Source organism: Poecilia latipinna, unplaced genomic scaffold, assembly GCF_001443285.1.
Source record: "Poecilia latipinna isolate Pla-1442-1.1 unplaced genomic scaffold, P_latipinna-1.0 Scaffold16, whole genome shotgun sequence".
Lineage (NCBI taxonomy): Eukaryota > Metazoa > Chordata > Actinopteri > Cyprinodontiformes > Poeciliidae > Poecilia > Poecilia latipinna.
This window is the reverse complement of record NW_015112632.1, coordinates 1-15,854: the sequence shown is the minus strand read 5'-3', so window position 1 is coordinate 15,854 and position 15,854 is coordinate 1. Positions and strand designations below refer to the sequence as shown.

The window sequence follows — 15,854 nt, the reverse complement described above, 5'->3', positions numbered from 1 at the left end:
ATGCAAACACATATCTTTTGTTGATACTGCATGTCACTAATAATATTTACCTACCCTCAGAGCTGAAGTATCACAAACCAGATGCTTTTCACCTACAACTTAACCTAAGCAGACATTTTGTTTTTATTTGAACCCTCAATAGAGTCTTGACTTCTTCCCCACACACCCTGTAATGTACTAATTAATTCATCTGAACACTTCTAGATGCACCAATTTCAGCTCTGGTAAGCAGATACAAAGTGGTGCATCTGAAGGAGCAACATTGGAATACGCTTTTGATGTCAGTTATACAACATGATTAATTATCATCCCCACAGCATTTAATGAGAACCGTGTTTTTTTTTTTCTTTTTTGTTTGCATAATTTAAGACCACAATTTCCATCTCCATGTCCACTCATGCTTTTTATACTCATTATCCGAGGAATGAGGAGAAGAGAAAAGCAGAGGAGGCAGGAAGATCTACATAATTTTTGTTGGATTGTTTTTAAGAGGATTGTGGTCATGGAAGCACGATAAACCGATGTAGCAGAGGACAAACAAAGCTATGAGGTAAACATAACAGTGTGTGAGCTAGGCGAGAGTTAAATGAGGATGATATGTGGGAGAGACGCCTACTTAAGGTGCCATCAGACTAAGATTAGATTCAAGTCCTGTAAAACACCAGCAGATGCTGTAAAGCTCCAGATGCTGTACTTAGCCTCTTAGACCCAGTCACATGAGTTGACCTGGACAATCTGGGCACGAGGGGAGAGGAAAGCAGGACTTATCATAGAATGTGGGGCGGAAGGGTAAAAGGGGGGGGGTGGGGGTCCGAGGTATGTAGTGCATTAATTATGACATAGATGTGGTCCTGCAGACATACCAGTACAACACACAGCCATCTGGAGCAGAGGAGCATCCCAAGCTTCATTAAGCGATACACAGGGCAGCAAAGTCAGCGGTGTGTGGAGTCATGCAGGAGATAAGCTGCAGTAAATGCAAGAAAGGATCTCCTAGATTAACTTAAGTGCAGTGTTATCATCACACGGCTGAGAACAGAGCCAGTCATTTATCCCATAAACCTGCTACAAGAGCAGCAAGCTTTTAATGCAAAACAACGGCATCTCACCCTAATTTGATTGCAAATATTTTAAAAGATTTTTAATAATGGCAATATAAACGTGTTGATTTCAAAGCTATTCAGAAGTGAGTTGTTAGATTAAAGTTGATTGTGAACAGTTTAAATGACACACGACATGGGCGTGAGGTCGTGTACAAAAAAGATTGTACTTTTTTATATGAACTCATGTCTTTTTATCTGTAACATCCTGTCTAAAACTGGGAACATACTATCAATAGCAGTTCATTAACATGTTTTGGTATTCAACCATAAGACAGTAAATATTCAATTTTTAGATTTAGAAATAATTAAATTTAACATGTGAAATATATTTACATTTAACCTATATGATGTATATTTTACCAGTTATTTCCAAATATTTCCTGTCATATCTCACTTGAGTTAGCTCAATTGTGGGGAATTTTGAAATACCTTGACCTATACAAGAACCTGTCACATAATAATACATCTAGTGGAATATGGGATCATGTTGCTTTTGTTCTGCTTAAAGTCAAATATATAAAAGGTAAATCAAATTCGAAATTCTAGAAAGTAAGACAAACGTGTAATGGTTTTCCATCAGCCAGCTGACCGACAATCCAGGATAAAGGCTGTGGAAAGAAGGCGTCAAATATGCTTGAAACAACGGCAAAGAAATTATAGTCCCTGCTTCCGCTTTCCATTGTTGAATGATGGCATAGACCGGTGGCATCAAGTTGCCGTTTCAAACTTCATAAAAACGTTCGATACTAGTCTGAAAACACCCCTCAAACAAACCTAAATGGAAATATAGCTTGATGATAACATTTGGGGAAGAATGTTATGCAACCTTAGATTCTCATTGTAACTAATGTTACATAATAATATAGTAGGCAGAGATATTTCAGTTTAGACTGAAGCATTTGTGTTAAATTGTTGCCAGGCTGAAAACGTGCCATTTTAAAATCTCCAACTGTAAACATAAACATGACATGCCAATTATGAGCCGCTTTCAATGAAATGCTTCGCGTTTCTGGCAATGTATTAGGCAACTTGCATTAATAATGCAACTTGTTAAAGTGATTGTAAAGATCGACGTGCCAAAGGGCGTCTTTGCTGCCAAGATTGAAGCGAATGTTACGGTTGTTTGCAGTCCCAGCGAGTCAACTCCTCTCTAAAGCTCAAAGTCAAGCGGCTCGGCTAACGTTAGCAGCTGCTTTAACGTCAACATACAGATGTTGCTGTAACGGGCGTCAATGATGATAGTAACGATTCTAGCGCTTAAAGAAGCTTCCGTTCGATAGCAAAGCCATTGAATCAATCAAAAACATACATTCTGACGTTATTTAAGTCTTACCTCTCCGTGCAACTGGGGGCGTAAATTCAGAAATGTGAGGTTCCTTCTTCCAGCTGAGGTGTTACAGTAGCTGCTGCCAGCTAGCTAGCTTTGAGACAGACGGAAAATGTAGCAGACTGACAGCCGACGTTGTGATGGAGCGGTCGACAGCGCAGGTCCAGAGCTTCACACGAAGGGAAGACTGACAGCGTGCAATTATTTACATAACGTTGAGAAATGCACTCGCAGAAATTAGATTTATAAACAGAAGCAGTGTATGCTTTCCCTCTTTGTTTTCATTTTTCTCACGACTTCAGGAAAATACTTCATGGTGCTTAATTTCTGATCTACACAGCACGGCCAACACCGCCCCCTGTTGACTAGCTGGAGAATTGCACTCGTTGACAATGTATTTTTAACCTACATTTAAATGGTTAAAGACTGAAGACACACTTTCAATTAATTTCAGTCTGTCAAAGCCACAATACACTGAACTTTTATGTTTCAACAGATGAAATAATTTTGGCTACCTTAATGTTTTGGAGCAATCTTGCTGAAATTAAAGTAGTCTTTAATTGATGCTTGTCTATATTAACATTTTTAAAGGATTCTTCAAATCATTGGACTTTTTTGTTATGAACTTCAGTTTTCTTTGGGTTTTACATCATTAATCAGCAGATAATTTTGCAGTGGAAGGACAGAATTTGGTTTTATTGTGTTTTTCTTTTATATATAGTCTGCATTTGTATTCTTCCCCTTGTATTGTTATAACCCTAAATGAGATGCAGTACATCCTTTGGAAGCAACATAAGCAAGTATAGTTCATACCGGTATAACCTTATTTAGATTAAAATAGTATTTCTGTGAAGCCACATTAGTATTTCAGATCAGCCAACAAGATTTAGCCAATCTGACGACTATACCCGATTCGTTGATTTTGTCCACAATTTCACAGCTAAAACTCTTGGTTCGCTGTTGTTTACATGGTAAGTTTAGCTTTTCAAATGTGGAATATAAATGAAAGCAGCTCTTACCAAAATATCAAGTCTCGAAGAAACAAGCTATGAGTTGTAAACGCAAAGATGTTTATTTCCATACAAAATAAAAATCAAAGTGAGGAACTGCAAAAGCACAAAATACCAGAGAATACCAAATTATTCCAAAGAACAAAGGAAAGTTATCGCCTCTTTTGGAAGATGTTCCCTCTTCCAATTCCACCACGACCTCGCCCTCTTGCAGCCACTATAAAAAGGTAAAGAAAACAGCATTTTAACAAAAATGACCAAAAAATGTGTGGTTAGAAAATAATCACAAAGGAATCCCAAGCACAGCACAAGTACAGAAAAGAAGCATGAATAGGAGATAAACATGTATCAAGTAATTGCATAAAACACCATGCAGCTTGGATTTTGTTACACAAACAAAAATATTTTGATCAATAAACAAAATTTAAAAACTTATTGTTGACCTTAACCGTCCCACAAATGCATCAAGTATATTTAATACCATTTTAAACCTGTACAAAGTAGAATTTTCTGGAAAGAGTTTCTCCACTCACCTTGTGCTTTTAGAATGGCAGCTTTGCCTCTTCCCGCACCAGAACCCTGGTTCTTGTTCTTCATGCTCTTTAACATGGGAGCATTCTTTAACATATCAGGTAGGATCAGAAAGCGGATCTTGCTTCCTCGGATGTAGACCTGTTCCAACTGCGCGACGCGACCATCACGATAGGTCACGGTAATGTTGGACATCTATTGGAAAAGCAAAAAAAGAAAGGAAGGAAAGCTTTAGAAGTTTAGCATGTGTGCCATTATGCAAGAATGACAACTGAAATTTTAATATCCCACTTATTTATTTGCGCCACTTCTGCAAATCCAGCAAAATTAATGCACAAAATGAAAGCATTTCACAAACTTATACCAGCATCATTTGTAATTATTTTCCCAACTTTTCTTTCTCATTGCTCTCTTTGATCCATTGCAGCTTGAGAGTCATCATTAGTGTCAAATGCGGGCAATTGCTGCAACAAGACTCGATTCAACAAGGTGGATATTGCATTGGCATGCAAGAAGTGAGAGAATACATTAGCTAATACCACATTCCAACTGGTTATTAGAACTTTTAATATTTCACATTAATATTATGACAGCACAAAATGCACAGTATATTGTGCAACCCTACTCTACGCGTTTAGAAAATGTGATCAGAGAATAAAAACAACACACTACTTTTAGAACGGTAATAAACGATATGGTCCAGGTTTACTAAATGCAAACTGACATTATTCCCTCCATTTCATAGCTTAGTGTTATAAAGGCATCAAAGTAACAACACTACAGCACACTATAAGGATTTATTTGGCGTAGTGAAGAAATACGTCATGACCCATGAATAAATCAAGCACTAAAGAACATCCCTGTAATGGGAATACCGTGTTTGTGCTCATAAAAATGCTGTTAACCCAATGGTTAATCAACAGAAACAAAAAATAGAACAATGTACCTCTTATATGTCACAGTTGGTGACCATTTATTACCAGACAATCAAAAACACATATTTCACTTTGAGATATCTCACCTTGAGTATAAAATGCACCAGTCATTTCCAAGTACAAAATGCTTATGCTAAAGGAATGATGAGTTAACCAACCCAAATGGTAATGAGAACTAGAGCTGCATTATATTAGAAAATCTTGCAAAACCAATAATAATGGTAAAAATAAATGTGATTGTGAGATCAGCTGCAGCACACATATTTCTATTATCTTTTTTTTCCTTAATTTCATCACTGATGCATACACTCTGACCTTTACCATTATGGGTACTGGTATTTGTGTCTGATGTTGGCATCTGCTTCCATTTCTAGCTAAATATAACATTAGCAGGTAATAATTACTGCACTGTAAATAGTCTGAGTTGATGTAAATATTGTGCACACTGATACTAGGATGACTAAACACTGTGCAAGCCAAATGAGAAGCAAAATTAATGGATATAGGATGTGAAACAAAGTTTCCCTAATAGAATATAATAAGACTTGCTGGATTTAAGATCTGTATGAAAATAAGCTGATGGCATGCTTTACATGCCATAAGAAATTCTAGTAGGTTAGGACAAAATAACTATGTCCAATACAAAATTGGGGTACAAATCAACAAAGAGGCAAAATAACCCTGAGTCTTAAGTCACCGGACATAATTTGCTGTTGCTCTAACATATGAAGGCCACCTATCAAGATAGTCAAACCAACCTGACAGTTCATGTTGTCCTCAGCTTCAATCAGCTTGCCTCTGTACACCTCTCCTGTGTTGGTCTCACAGGTCACAATGTGTCCCTCTGCCTCATGCAGGACCTTGATCGGCACACCAATGGACATCTTTTAAGTCTTCCTGGAACACAACACAAAGCAAAAACTTTACTATATCTGCTGCTATGTTATAAAATCCTTTATTCGGTTCTCTAAAGAAATTCAATGCATCAGCAGCAAGGTGACAGGCCATTGGAAAACACACACACACCTCTACAAATTGGTAGTAATGAATAAAAAGTTAACAGTCTGTACAGAAATGTCAAATATACAGCAGAAATCCATAGCTACAAAAATACATGCAGATTCTACAAAAAGATTATTTAAAAAAAAATAAAGTTACCTTTGCATACAACAACAAAAAGTGCGACAGCAAATGTCAAACTGCTGACTTTAAATTACTGATACTTCTAAGCAGAAGTTGGCTGCCAAATTTGTCCTGGAATATCCAAATGAGGCAGCAACTCCACTAATGAACATGCACCTATATATTTTTTTTTCTCATATGCAAAATATATGGACTAAAATATTGAATTAAGTAGTTAAAGTCAGGGTTACTAACTCGTGAGTGAAAATTGGAGTTTGATAAAATTGTACGGGCAGTCTGTCCAGAAAAAAAGCTCAAATTTGTGCCCAAGCAGCGCAGAATAAACACATAAAGACCAATTTTAAGTTACAATTTTATTCACACTGTTAATACATGTCCTGAAATAAGTGCAAACACCACGAATGCATAAAAGCGTATAAATGTTGCTACCAACAAGAGGTCATTCTTTATGGAGAATAGGATTTATTGTTTCATTAGCAAATATTGAAGAGCCACCTCAGTTCTACCATGAAAAAGGTTGAATCGTTCAAAAATAATAATCACTAATACTACTTTTTAGCATGAAGCAATTACAACTCCCGTAGAAAAACGTAGTCGGTGATCTTGAAGTGAAAAGTCGACCGCTATCAACGTTAGCCACAATAGCTAACGATGCTAAGGTACAACTCTTACTTAAAAAACAGAAAATCCTCGAAATAATGTACATTTAAAGTTGATAAATAAAATACGCTGAACAATTAGACAGTTTCACACGTTCCACTTTGAATTATGCCCCCTTATTTAGAAAAATAATCAAACGGAGCCGTGACAACAACTGAATGAATTAGCTTCGAAATTCTAACTAATGTCCAAAGTGTGTTTACATAAAAACAAGTCGGGAGCCATTTTCTTAACAAAAATGAAGATCAAGTTGTGCATTTACCTCGGGTTTGCCTTGAAAAGAGGTTATTTTCTTGTTATTTCTGCTGTAATAATTCTGCAACGTGCGCTTGTCGCTCTTACAGCGCCTTTTGAGCCTTTTTCCTGCTACCCACAAAGCAACGAGGGGTCAACATAAGTGTTTCCTGTAGCGCTTACTGCAATGCATTGTGGGATATAGAGTTTTTTCTAACACAAAACGTAACCTTTTTAGGTCGGTACAAAAATGTATGATTGGCAAGAATGTAGAGCAGAATATTTTTATCTTATCATTTTTGAAAACAGTTGTAACTACATATTTTGCACATAGAACAATTGGTCAGCAGTTGGTGAAGGAGGTGAGTTTGTTTTAACACCCTGGGGAAGGAAAGTTATGATTTTATGGAGTGTTCCTACAGAGAACTTAAAAAAAAATCTACCTCCTGCACTTCCCTTTCCAGCTTTCCAGCTTTGTCAGTCATCATAAATACTTGAGAATTTTGACTGTCTTTCTATTAAACTCGATATAGAGCAATTGGTAAAAAATAAAATAAAATAAAAAATGTTGAGACAGAAACTGAGCTTTTAATATGGAAATCAGTTTGGGTTTTTTTGGGGGGCGGGGGGGTTGGAGGCCAAAAGGAGACAGGTTGTTGCCAGGCAATCTCCTGTAATGCGTTCCATTACCAGATACTCTTCATCATGGAGCATTGAGATTTAACTGAGAAGTGAACTGGAAAACTCAGTACATTTTTGTGATCTGCAGTTTTGAATAAATTCTTCAAAATTCATATGCAGCCATATCAGATTGCAGGTACGTTTCCCAAACTTTCTTTCCTCTGTTAACACTGATCTATTGTTTTAGTTCTCCTGTTGTATTTCCATGCCTGCTTTGTTGTTACAGTATGTGTTTATAGCTTTCTGTCTTGTCTGGATGCGCTTCCAAAAGAGACCTTTCATCTTAATGAGTTCTTTACTGGTTAAATAAAAGGAAAAATTAAATGACGAATTACATATTTTATTGGTAATAATTCAATGGCCCATATAAGATATAGAAAACCAGGAAATGAGATGCATTGCTGAACTCATTAACCATAAACTGGAGGTTTACTTAGCTGGAGATAGCTACTCATGTATGAATGGTAAACATGGGTCATTTTGCTTCCTCTGGAACCAACCAAGCTAGACTAAGCTCATATAGTGTTATTTTATTATAACTATACAAAGTGTGTTAGTCATGAACTACTTATTTTTTTTCCAATGCTGAAATTAGGCTTGGCAAAGTCATTTATTTAGGATGGATTTAAAAAAAAGCTTCAGTATAAATAACAAAAAAAAAAAAAAAACATCCAGAGAAAGGAACTTTTGATACAATAGCACTGATTTGCATCTTCATTGTGAAAGGACACAGCTATGGTTCATGGTTGACATTTACAACTTTATGAGATTCCATAAAGAGGCTGAATGGGATCCCATCAAGGTGCCATGTGAAACTTTTATTCTCTTGGAAAAAATAACATTTAAATCTGACATGACCACCTAATTTTCATGAAGCCTATCAAAACAAATTATAAAATAGAATTATTTGATCCATTTAAATACCACACATACATGACAAGGTTTGTCAAGCTACTGATATGCATAGGATTTGAATGCACACATATAGCACGTGTCGTATAGAAGCCAAGTAATGTTTATTTTGGGAGACGTGTGTCTGGGATTGCTATGAGGCACATAAAAGTCGCCTAATGTGGATTTTTGCCACAGAGGAAGGGGTTTTTAATGGGAAGGAGAAAGCATAATGGGATAATAAAAGACATCATCAAATGAACCTTCATTTGATTTTCATTGCATTTGGCTCATTGACTGGCGTCAGCAGCCAGGTTACTCTGTAAACACCTCTTGGATTGTAGTCTGTGGTCATGAGCATGGACTTTACTTGTGTGTATGTGTGTGTGTTTCTATTGTTAATTGTGTGTACAAGCCTGATTCAGAAAGTAGTGACCTAACACGTCTATAGAGAGTTCACAAAGTTCAAACAAACCTAATGTTTCATTAGGTAAAAGGTAACTGGCCTTAACTGGCCTTGGTATTTCAGTGCCTGTTATTTGTGTCACACAGATGCTGAACAGGTAACTGTTGCATGTTGCCTGGCAGTTATTTAATTATTGATCAAGCTACTGATATGCAAACATTTAATTACTGTAAAAAATGAATCTATTTAGGTTTTTATGTCTTACTCAAGAAACAGAGACTAATATCACTGATTACAATTCTGAATATAATTATATATGTTTGTAATATGCAGCCTATAAATGACATTATCCATGGAAGTGTTTGTGTGTTTGACAACAAAACATCAAACAATTGTTTTATTCATGTTTGAACAGAAAGGAAGCGTCTGATTACACATGACATGATCCAGCTTTCTAAGAAATGCTGTCTGAGTGTTTGAAAGTCAAAGTACAATGCATGACACGGTACAGTACAGGGTTAACTGAAGATTTGTACAGTTATTGACATCGGTGATAAAAATGTGTGAAAAGCTTCAGGTTACATTTGTTCAGTTGGGTGGAAAACATGTTAATAAATGTTTTTGTCAAAAACTTACAAAAACTTCCAAGCACCCTTGCTGTCATGACGTTTTACATCCTCTTTTTGCCAATATGAAAGTCTTCTTTTGTAACGTTTAGCAAGGTTTTGAGCCAACATTTACATATGGGGTGAATGAAAATAGGAAGTGGTTTGAATAATTGATCACTTAAGAAACTGATCATAGGTCCAATGGTAACTTTCTGTATGGGTTTGAAGCAGGACAGCTTTGGGTAACTGATTTTGTTGATACAGTATTTATTTAGTAAACCCATCTGAGTCCCAATGGAAAAAAAACAAAAACTTTGAGCATAGGCTTGGGTAGCACACACACTGCCTGATCAAAAGCTACATTTTTACATTTAGAGTAGTGAAACAATATATTTTTTTCACTTCTAAAATTTTTTTTATCACTGTATAGATTATTGTTTTGTTCACATTAAGATTTAACATGTTTGCTTTTTCAACATTTATTTTTTGAAAACAGACATTTCCATAGATGTCACTTAAACACGCAGAGAAAATGCAAGCATCAGCTCATATTGAAAAGCATCCTGCTTTAAGCATCTTTATGTTCATGTAGCCTGACCTTCAACTGAAATTTGGCTCATATAGAAAACAAAAGTATAAAGTAAATAAAAACAGGTCTTATGCTGCGAGAAAGAAATAACTATTCTGTTCAGTGTTTGACTTTTTGTTGATGTTGTTGAAGAAATTGTCTGCAGTTCGTACAGTATCAAGAGCGTCGTGGCGGTGGGGAAAAATGGATTTATGAACGTAAGTGTCATGACACCTCTGTTATGTCTGTAGAGTTGCAACCATCGGTCTTTTTTACGGAGACAGCTTGAACATTGACAAAATCAGTGCAGCCTCCTCTGTCTTTCAGCTCAAAAACATCTGCCGCTCCCTCGTCACATGAAGCAGATTCTGCACAAAATGCTGTGCTAGTGTTCTCCTGCTTCCCAGAGAAGGTGCCACTTTGCCCTCTGTATCCATTGCGGATGCAGCTGCTTGGCAGTACATCTTGATTCGAAGACCAATGGCTAGAAGTTCTGCGATTTACCTTGTATCTTGATGGATGAGTATCAGAATCCAGGATGTAGCTATTCACCATTGTGCCACATGTTGAAACCTCTTTACTCGTTTGGGATGTCCGTCTGATGCTGATGCAGCTGAAATCTCTGCTGTCAATACTCATCGTCCCAACCCCGTTGCTGGTTGCCTGCCTCAGAATGTACTTGTAAAAAATCTTCCAAAAAGTCTGTCTGAACTCCCTGATGCGGTAGGCGTAAATAAAGGGATTCACCACAGAGTTTGCATGGGAGAGGATGATGGCGATGTTCATCACCCAGATTGTTGGACGCTCACAGTCTTTGCACAGGTGGTTCAAGCAGTTGATGATATGCACAGGAAGCCAGCAGATAGCAAATAAGCCCACAATAATTGCCAGTGATTTGGCAGCATGCACGTCCTTCTGCAGAAAAGAATGGGAAGAGTTCGAGGATGAAGGTCTTCTTCCGGGAATAGGTGAGAGAGAAAACGTGATACTCATTCGACGGAGCTGCCTCCTCGCCACCAGAAAGATTTTGATGTAGATGACCAGCATGACCAACAGAGGGGTCAGCACAAAGCCAAAGAAATTAAAATAGGTCATATAGTCCAAAGGAACAACTGACTCAAAAAGGCATTGGGTCAGACCTTTTGGGCAGCTTTTTGTTTTTGAGCTGTGAAGTGTTGCGTTCTGGCCTGTGCAACAGAGGCAAAACAGATTTAATGTTAAAATCCATAGAAAGACTCTGAGAATGATATAGGATTAAAATGGGTTTAATTGGAAGCACAACACACAGAATACCAAGATTCATGAGTGTTAGTAGTTATCTTTTTACAAAAAATAGGCAAACCGCCCCCCAGATGATTTCAATTAAGAATCCAAGTTCAGAAAAAGGGAATATAGTTTAAGTATACATTGAGGATGTTTTGTTATATTTGGAGGCCATAAAACAAGCTAATAATAATTTGGCAACTAGACTAAAGGTCATCGTCCTTAGAATAGCCCTGCATGTATTAGATCTTTCCCTGCTTTAAAATCCCTGTTTCTCACAGAAATGTAAATTTTATCGTCTGAGGGGGAAAAAATGTCAAAATTCAGTGAAAAAATAATAATAATTTCAGCTACCCTAACTCTATATTTCAAAATGTCTTTTAATGACAGAAAAATATGAGTGACAGAATGAAAAATGGCTAAATTTGATCTCTCACCTGTGTTCCAACCAATTAGTGGAGTCATGCCGATCACAGCTGACAAAGTCCAGCACAGTGCTATGATGCACTTTGCTCTCAGCCCTGTTACCAGACTGTTGTACCTAAATGGTTGAACAGAGCACAAAGATACATCACTCAGAGAACGGGTCAATATTTGTCAATTTTAACTGGATGTGCACTTAAATCGAACTGCATTATTCATTTATTAAAACAAACTGATGGTTTCTTAACAGAAAATCATTACAGTAGTCAGCACACATTTACTTTTATGGCCTGCCTTTTCTATTTATGGGTTGATGATTAAACACATCACAATCATGAGTCATGAAAATGTTTAAAAACGCTTTCTTAAAATTGTGTTTCTCATTTTATTTGCAACAAAATCATTACCAAATCCAATTTGCACTTTCCTGCCTTTTGCATGCACTTCCTTCTTTAACACATTAGGTGCAAACACATTGTGATATATTGGTGTTGTGCCTGGTTGTGAATTAGATTTCCCTTTTCAACAGGGAGTTCATGCATTTTTTTTTTCTTTACAAAGATCTTTGTAGTGATATACGCATTAAAATTCACCACACTAAAGAATCTTTTATGACATTCTTCAAATACATCTTAAATATTAAAAAGCAAAAATAGCGGGTATTTCAAAACGACAAGTCTCTTCTTTCAACAATCTCTAGTCAATGACAAACAATTTAGTGAAGGTTTTAGGAGTCTTTTACTGTAGTTTTTAGTGCCTATGTCAAGCTAAGGTTGTTCTGAAGCCAAAAAGTATTAGAAATATAGTTTTTTTTTTTTTTTTGCATTTCAGCATGCTTCAGAAAAGTTGACTACATCTCAAGCTGTACTTTAAAGATTCAATGTTCAGTATAGAATTATTTGACCAGATTAAGTCTTTTAGATCTTAAACTTAGAGATGATTACGTAAATCTACATTCCATAAAAGGTATTGACATTGTACACAAAATAGGAAACTTATTCAACTTCAGCACCATTCGTCAGCTAGGAAGTAAGGCGATAGTTTCTTGCCTGGAAATGTAAATACAAGTAAGGAATAGAAAACTTATTTGTAGAGGTGGACAGAGGAGTCATTGAATGTATTCAAGAATAGTATTGCTTGAACATATTTTTACTTGGGTAAAAGAAAAAAAGAAATAACCAACAAAAAATGACATCTGTTTAGTTTTGTGTGGGTGTGTTTGCTTTCTAGGAATTTGTTTGTAGGTTAAAATCTGCTAAAATTGTACTGCTATACTTTGTACCATGTTGTTTTAATATATTTCTAATAATCAATAAAAAGTCATTTGAAAGAAAACAAAATACTCAAGTGAGAATAAACAAAGAATCAGACAAAAAGGCTATTCAAGTATTGAGCAACTAACCATAACATCTGATTAAATGTGTAAAAAATGTGATCAAATGAGGAAATAAATGTATAAAATTATGTGCAAATTGTTTTATTTTAAAGGCAAATAAAGTACAAATGAATTACATAATTTCAAAATAACAAATTAAGGCTGAAGACCACATTTCAAAATCATTTTGTTTTTCACAACTGTTATTTTTACAACTTTCGAGTCCAATCCTTACCGAAGTGCATCAATGTAAAAAAGAACAGTGCACCTAATGTGCATTTACCTAAAGGCACATTAGGTAAATGTAACCTCTGCTTATTTGAGCAGAGATGGGTAGAAAATATTTATCCCCCCAACCCAAGTCTCCACCCCATGTCAAAAACTGTAGACACTTTGTTTCAGAAAATTGTCTTGTTAAAAAGGTTTTTTTTTTTTTTTAAATAAATTTTAGAGGTAAATTTATTCTATGTAGTCACTACTAATTATTTTTGCTGAAGCTCCCAAACTTTTCTCGGAACTAAGTATGAATGAGAACATTTCCAAATATAAACAAATTCGGCTGGAAAACTAAAATAAACATTAGTAAGCGCAAGTCCTTGAGTCATTAGTTCAAATACTCAACACTGTTACTTTGTTTTTGACTGAGATCCTGTGTGGGCAGGTTGGCAGGCTCATGGCACCAGTATTAGCACTCGGTACACACTGAAGCCATTATCCAACTGCTTATGCAAATGCATCACCTGTTGTGGCTTACAAGATGAAACTTCCTTAACAGGAGAGAGCAGCAGTTACTAGCCAACCACTCATTGTTCTGTAAAAGCACCCAGATTAGCAACAAGGAAATTCAAGGTAGCACTTAATCAATATTGATTTAAATGAGTACTAAAGGTCACATTCTGCAACTTTACTTCCCCTCGAGGCAGAAAAAAAAAATCTGTTCATCATGGATGAATCAACGTAAATCTCTCCAGATGAGGCTTAATTACAGTTTTTTGTTTTTGTTTTTTTTTTCTGAAAGTAAGTGTTTGCATGTTTCTGGTCTCACTTAAACATCATGTGTTCTTTGCTCTGACCTGAGTGGATTCTTGATTGCGATGTAGCGGTCCACAGCGATGGCCAGTAGACTAAAGATGGAGCTCTGTGTGAGCACGAGCAGAAAGCAGGCGATGAACAGGCAACCGTAAAAGTCGGCACAGAAACCCACACTGGATACGGATGAAAAAGGAACCATTACTGAACGAAAAGGCAGCCATCACAACAATTAGAAGAAATCACCAGTGGATGTATCTCATCCCGTAATGTAATATTTCAGCGGTACAACATTAACCCTTGCCCTAAATTAGATAAAAACGAGGAAATGATACCTAATTGTGATAGCGAAGGGAATTGCCAGTAGCCCCACAGCGATATCAGCGACCGCCAGTGAGACCACAAAGAAGTTGGTGATGTTCTGCAGGTTGGAGTTTAGGCAGACGGACCAGCATACCAGGGTGTTCCCAGCCACAGCCAGGAGAGCGATCAGCAGTTCCAAGCTAATATAAACCACCTGGTGGAGCTCCAGCATGGTTGTTTTTTCCTCTTTTTTTCCCCTTTCCTTGTACTTTCATCCCATCCAATCAGCTCCTTGTCTTGTTTTCAGACACAACATTTTCTTGCTAGACCACATGGCATGACTTGAGACAAAAGGGATTGTGTCACATCGACAGTGAGGCAAAGCAGAAAGTTCCCAGCACTACCATCACACGAGCGACGCCGGATTACCGTCACGACTGCTGTGCAGGGCTGTTAGTCTTCCTCTTTTTCAAGTTTTGTTCAGTGAACAGCGATACAGTTGAGGATGACGCATCTGAAGGGGCTGCCAAAGTAGAGAAGTAATCTGGAGGGGGGCCGGAGGGTAGAGGACATGGTGTTAGTGTGTTTAGCTTGTATAAACAGATTACACTGTGTTCAATGGACATGCAGTTAAATGCACACACACACGTCAAAAAAGCCATCTATCACTGCATGACAAGGATACAGGGTCAAATCAAACAAGACAACAAGGGGCTTTTTATTTAGGGACAGTTTCCCAAAATCCCTCTCCCTTATCATTTGAGATACTGACATACTTTTCACAGATAATTACACAAATAACTCAAACACTAACTGTTTGATGTTATTGCCTAATCAAAGGAGCTCCAATAGAGTTCTTTATAAGGAAATCTCTGCATCTTGTATGCAGATTAGGAGTTCTTACACAAACCTGTAACAACGTCAGCAAACTTTAGCAATAATGACCTCAGACATATGAGCTCAACTGTACAAGATAGAGAGCAGAAAAAAAGCAAAACTAAACGTAAGCTCAACGATCAGATCAGATGAAATGTAATAATTATGGGGCATTTCTAAAGGATTTGTTTAAATCTACAAAATTAATTGTACTTTATTGTTGGTTTTATGTGAAACACCCACATAAAACAGATAATTGATATGAGGAGAAAAAAATGTACATGATTTATGACAACGTTAACTTTTTTTTGTTTTTGTTGTAAATGTTCTGCAATTGTTGCAAGTCATGGCCAGGATTTTCTAGCAAAAAGAGTTTTTTAATCTCAATTAATGGGATTCTCCTGGTGACATAAAAGTTAAATAAAAAAAAGTAAATAAGATGAAATAGTTGTGTGCACTAAATCTGTAAGAGTGGCAAGAAGAAAACC

The 15,854-nt window shown here is 36.7% G+C and overlaps 3 protein-coding genes across 5 annotated transcripts in view; all 3 read right to left on the bottom strand.

Annotated features, from left to right (window-relative positions):
* The window catches only part of camkk2 (calcium/calmodulin-dependent protein kinase kinase 2), a 19,301-nt gene extending 16,523 nt beyond the window's left edge, over window positions 1-2,778 (bottom strand). For both annotated transcript variants that reach the window (XM_015033571.1, XM_015033578.1), the window contains exon 1: window positions 2,437-2,778. The gene's annotated coding sequence lies outside the window, so the exon portion shown is untranslated. The remainder of the gene's footprint in view (window positions 1-2,436) is intronic.
* Window positions 2,779-3,479: 701 nt separating this feature from the next.
* On the bottom strand, window positions 3,480-7,105 carry snrpd3l (small nuclear ribonucleoprotein D3 polypeptide, like). The gene is made up of 4 exons (XM_015033591.1): window positions 6,972-7,105; window positions 5,665-5,803; window positions 3,974-4,166; window positions 3,480-3,657 (listed from the first exon to the last, which is right to left on the bottom strand). The coding sequence occupies exons 2-4, from the start codon at window positions 5,788-5,790 to the stop codon at window positions 3,593-3,595; spliced, it is 384 nt and encodes a 127-aa protein (XP_014889077.1). The 5' UTR covers window positions 5,791-5,803; window positions 6,972-7,105; the 3' UTR covers window positions 3,480-3,592.
* Window positions 7,106-9,995: 2,890 nt separating this feature from the next.
* On the bottom strand, window positions 9,996-15,385 carry adora2ab (adenosine A2a receptor b). Of its 2 annotated transcripts, XM_015033519.1 has the most exons (5): window positions 14,920-15,385; window positions 14,523-14,831; window positions 14,232-14,363; window positions 11,798-11,901; window positions 9,996-11,284 (listed from the first exon to the last, which is right to left on the bottom strand). In XM_015033519.1, the coding sequence occupies exons 2-5, from the start codon at window positions 14,720-14,722 to the stop codon at window positions 10,323-10,325; spliced, it is 1,398 nt and encodes a 465-aa protein (XP_014889005.1). In that variant the 5' UTR covers window positions 14,723-14,831; window positions 14,920-15,385; the 3' UTR covers window positions 9,996-10,322. The 2 variants fall into 2 exon arrangements, with proteins under 2 accessions (XP_014889005.1, XP_014888998.1); XM_015033512.1 differs by having other exon boundaries at window positions 14,523-15,385.
* Window positions 15,386-15,854: the final 469 nt, after the last annotated feature.

Excerpts from the sequence above, each read along its gene's own strand:
- snrpd3l (XM_015033591.1), bottom strand. The coding sequence starts at position 5,790 with ATGTCCATTGGTGTGCCGATCAAGGTCCTGCATGAGGCAGAGGGACAC. Across the intron at positions 4,167-5,664 it reads AGGACAACATGAACTGTCAG|ATGTCCAACATTACCGTGAC; the intron begins GTTGGTTTGACT and ends CTTTTCCAATAG. Across the intron at positions 3,658-3,973 it reads TGCCATTCTAAAAGCACAAG|TGGCTGCAAGAGGGCGAGGT; the intron begins GTGAGTGGAGAA and ends ACCTTTTTATAG.
- adora2ab (XM_015033512.1), bottom strand. The coding sequence starts at position 14,722 with ATGCTGGAGCTCCACCAGGTGGTTTATATTAGCTTGGAACTGCTGATC. Across the intron at positions 14,364-14,522 it reads CCCTTCGCTATCACAATTAG|TGTGGGTTTCTGTGCCGACT; the intron begins GTATCATTTCCT and ends ATCCGTATCCAG. Across the intron at positions 11,902-14,231 it reads GCAATCAAGAATCCACTCAG|GTACAACAGTCTGGTAACAG; the intron begins GTCAGAGCAAAG and ends TCAACCATTTAG.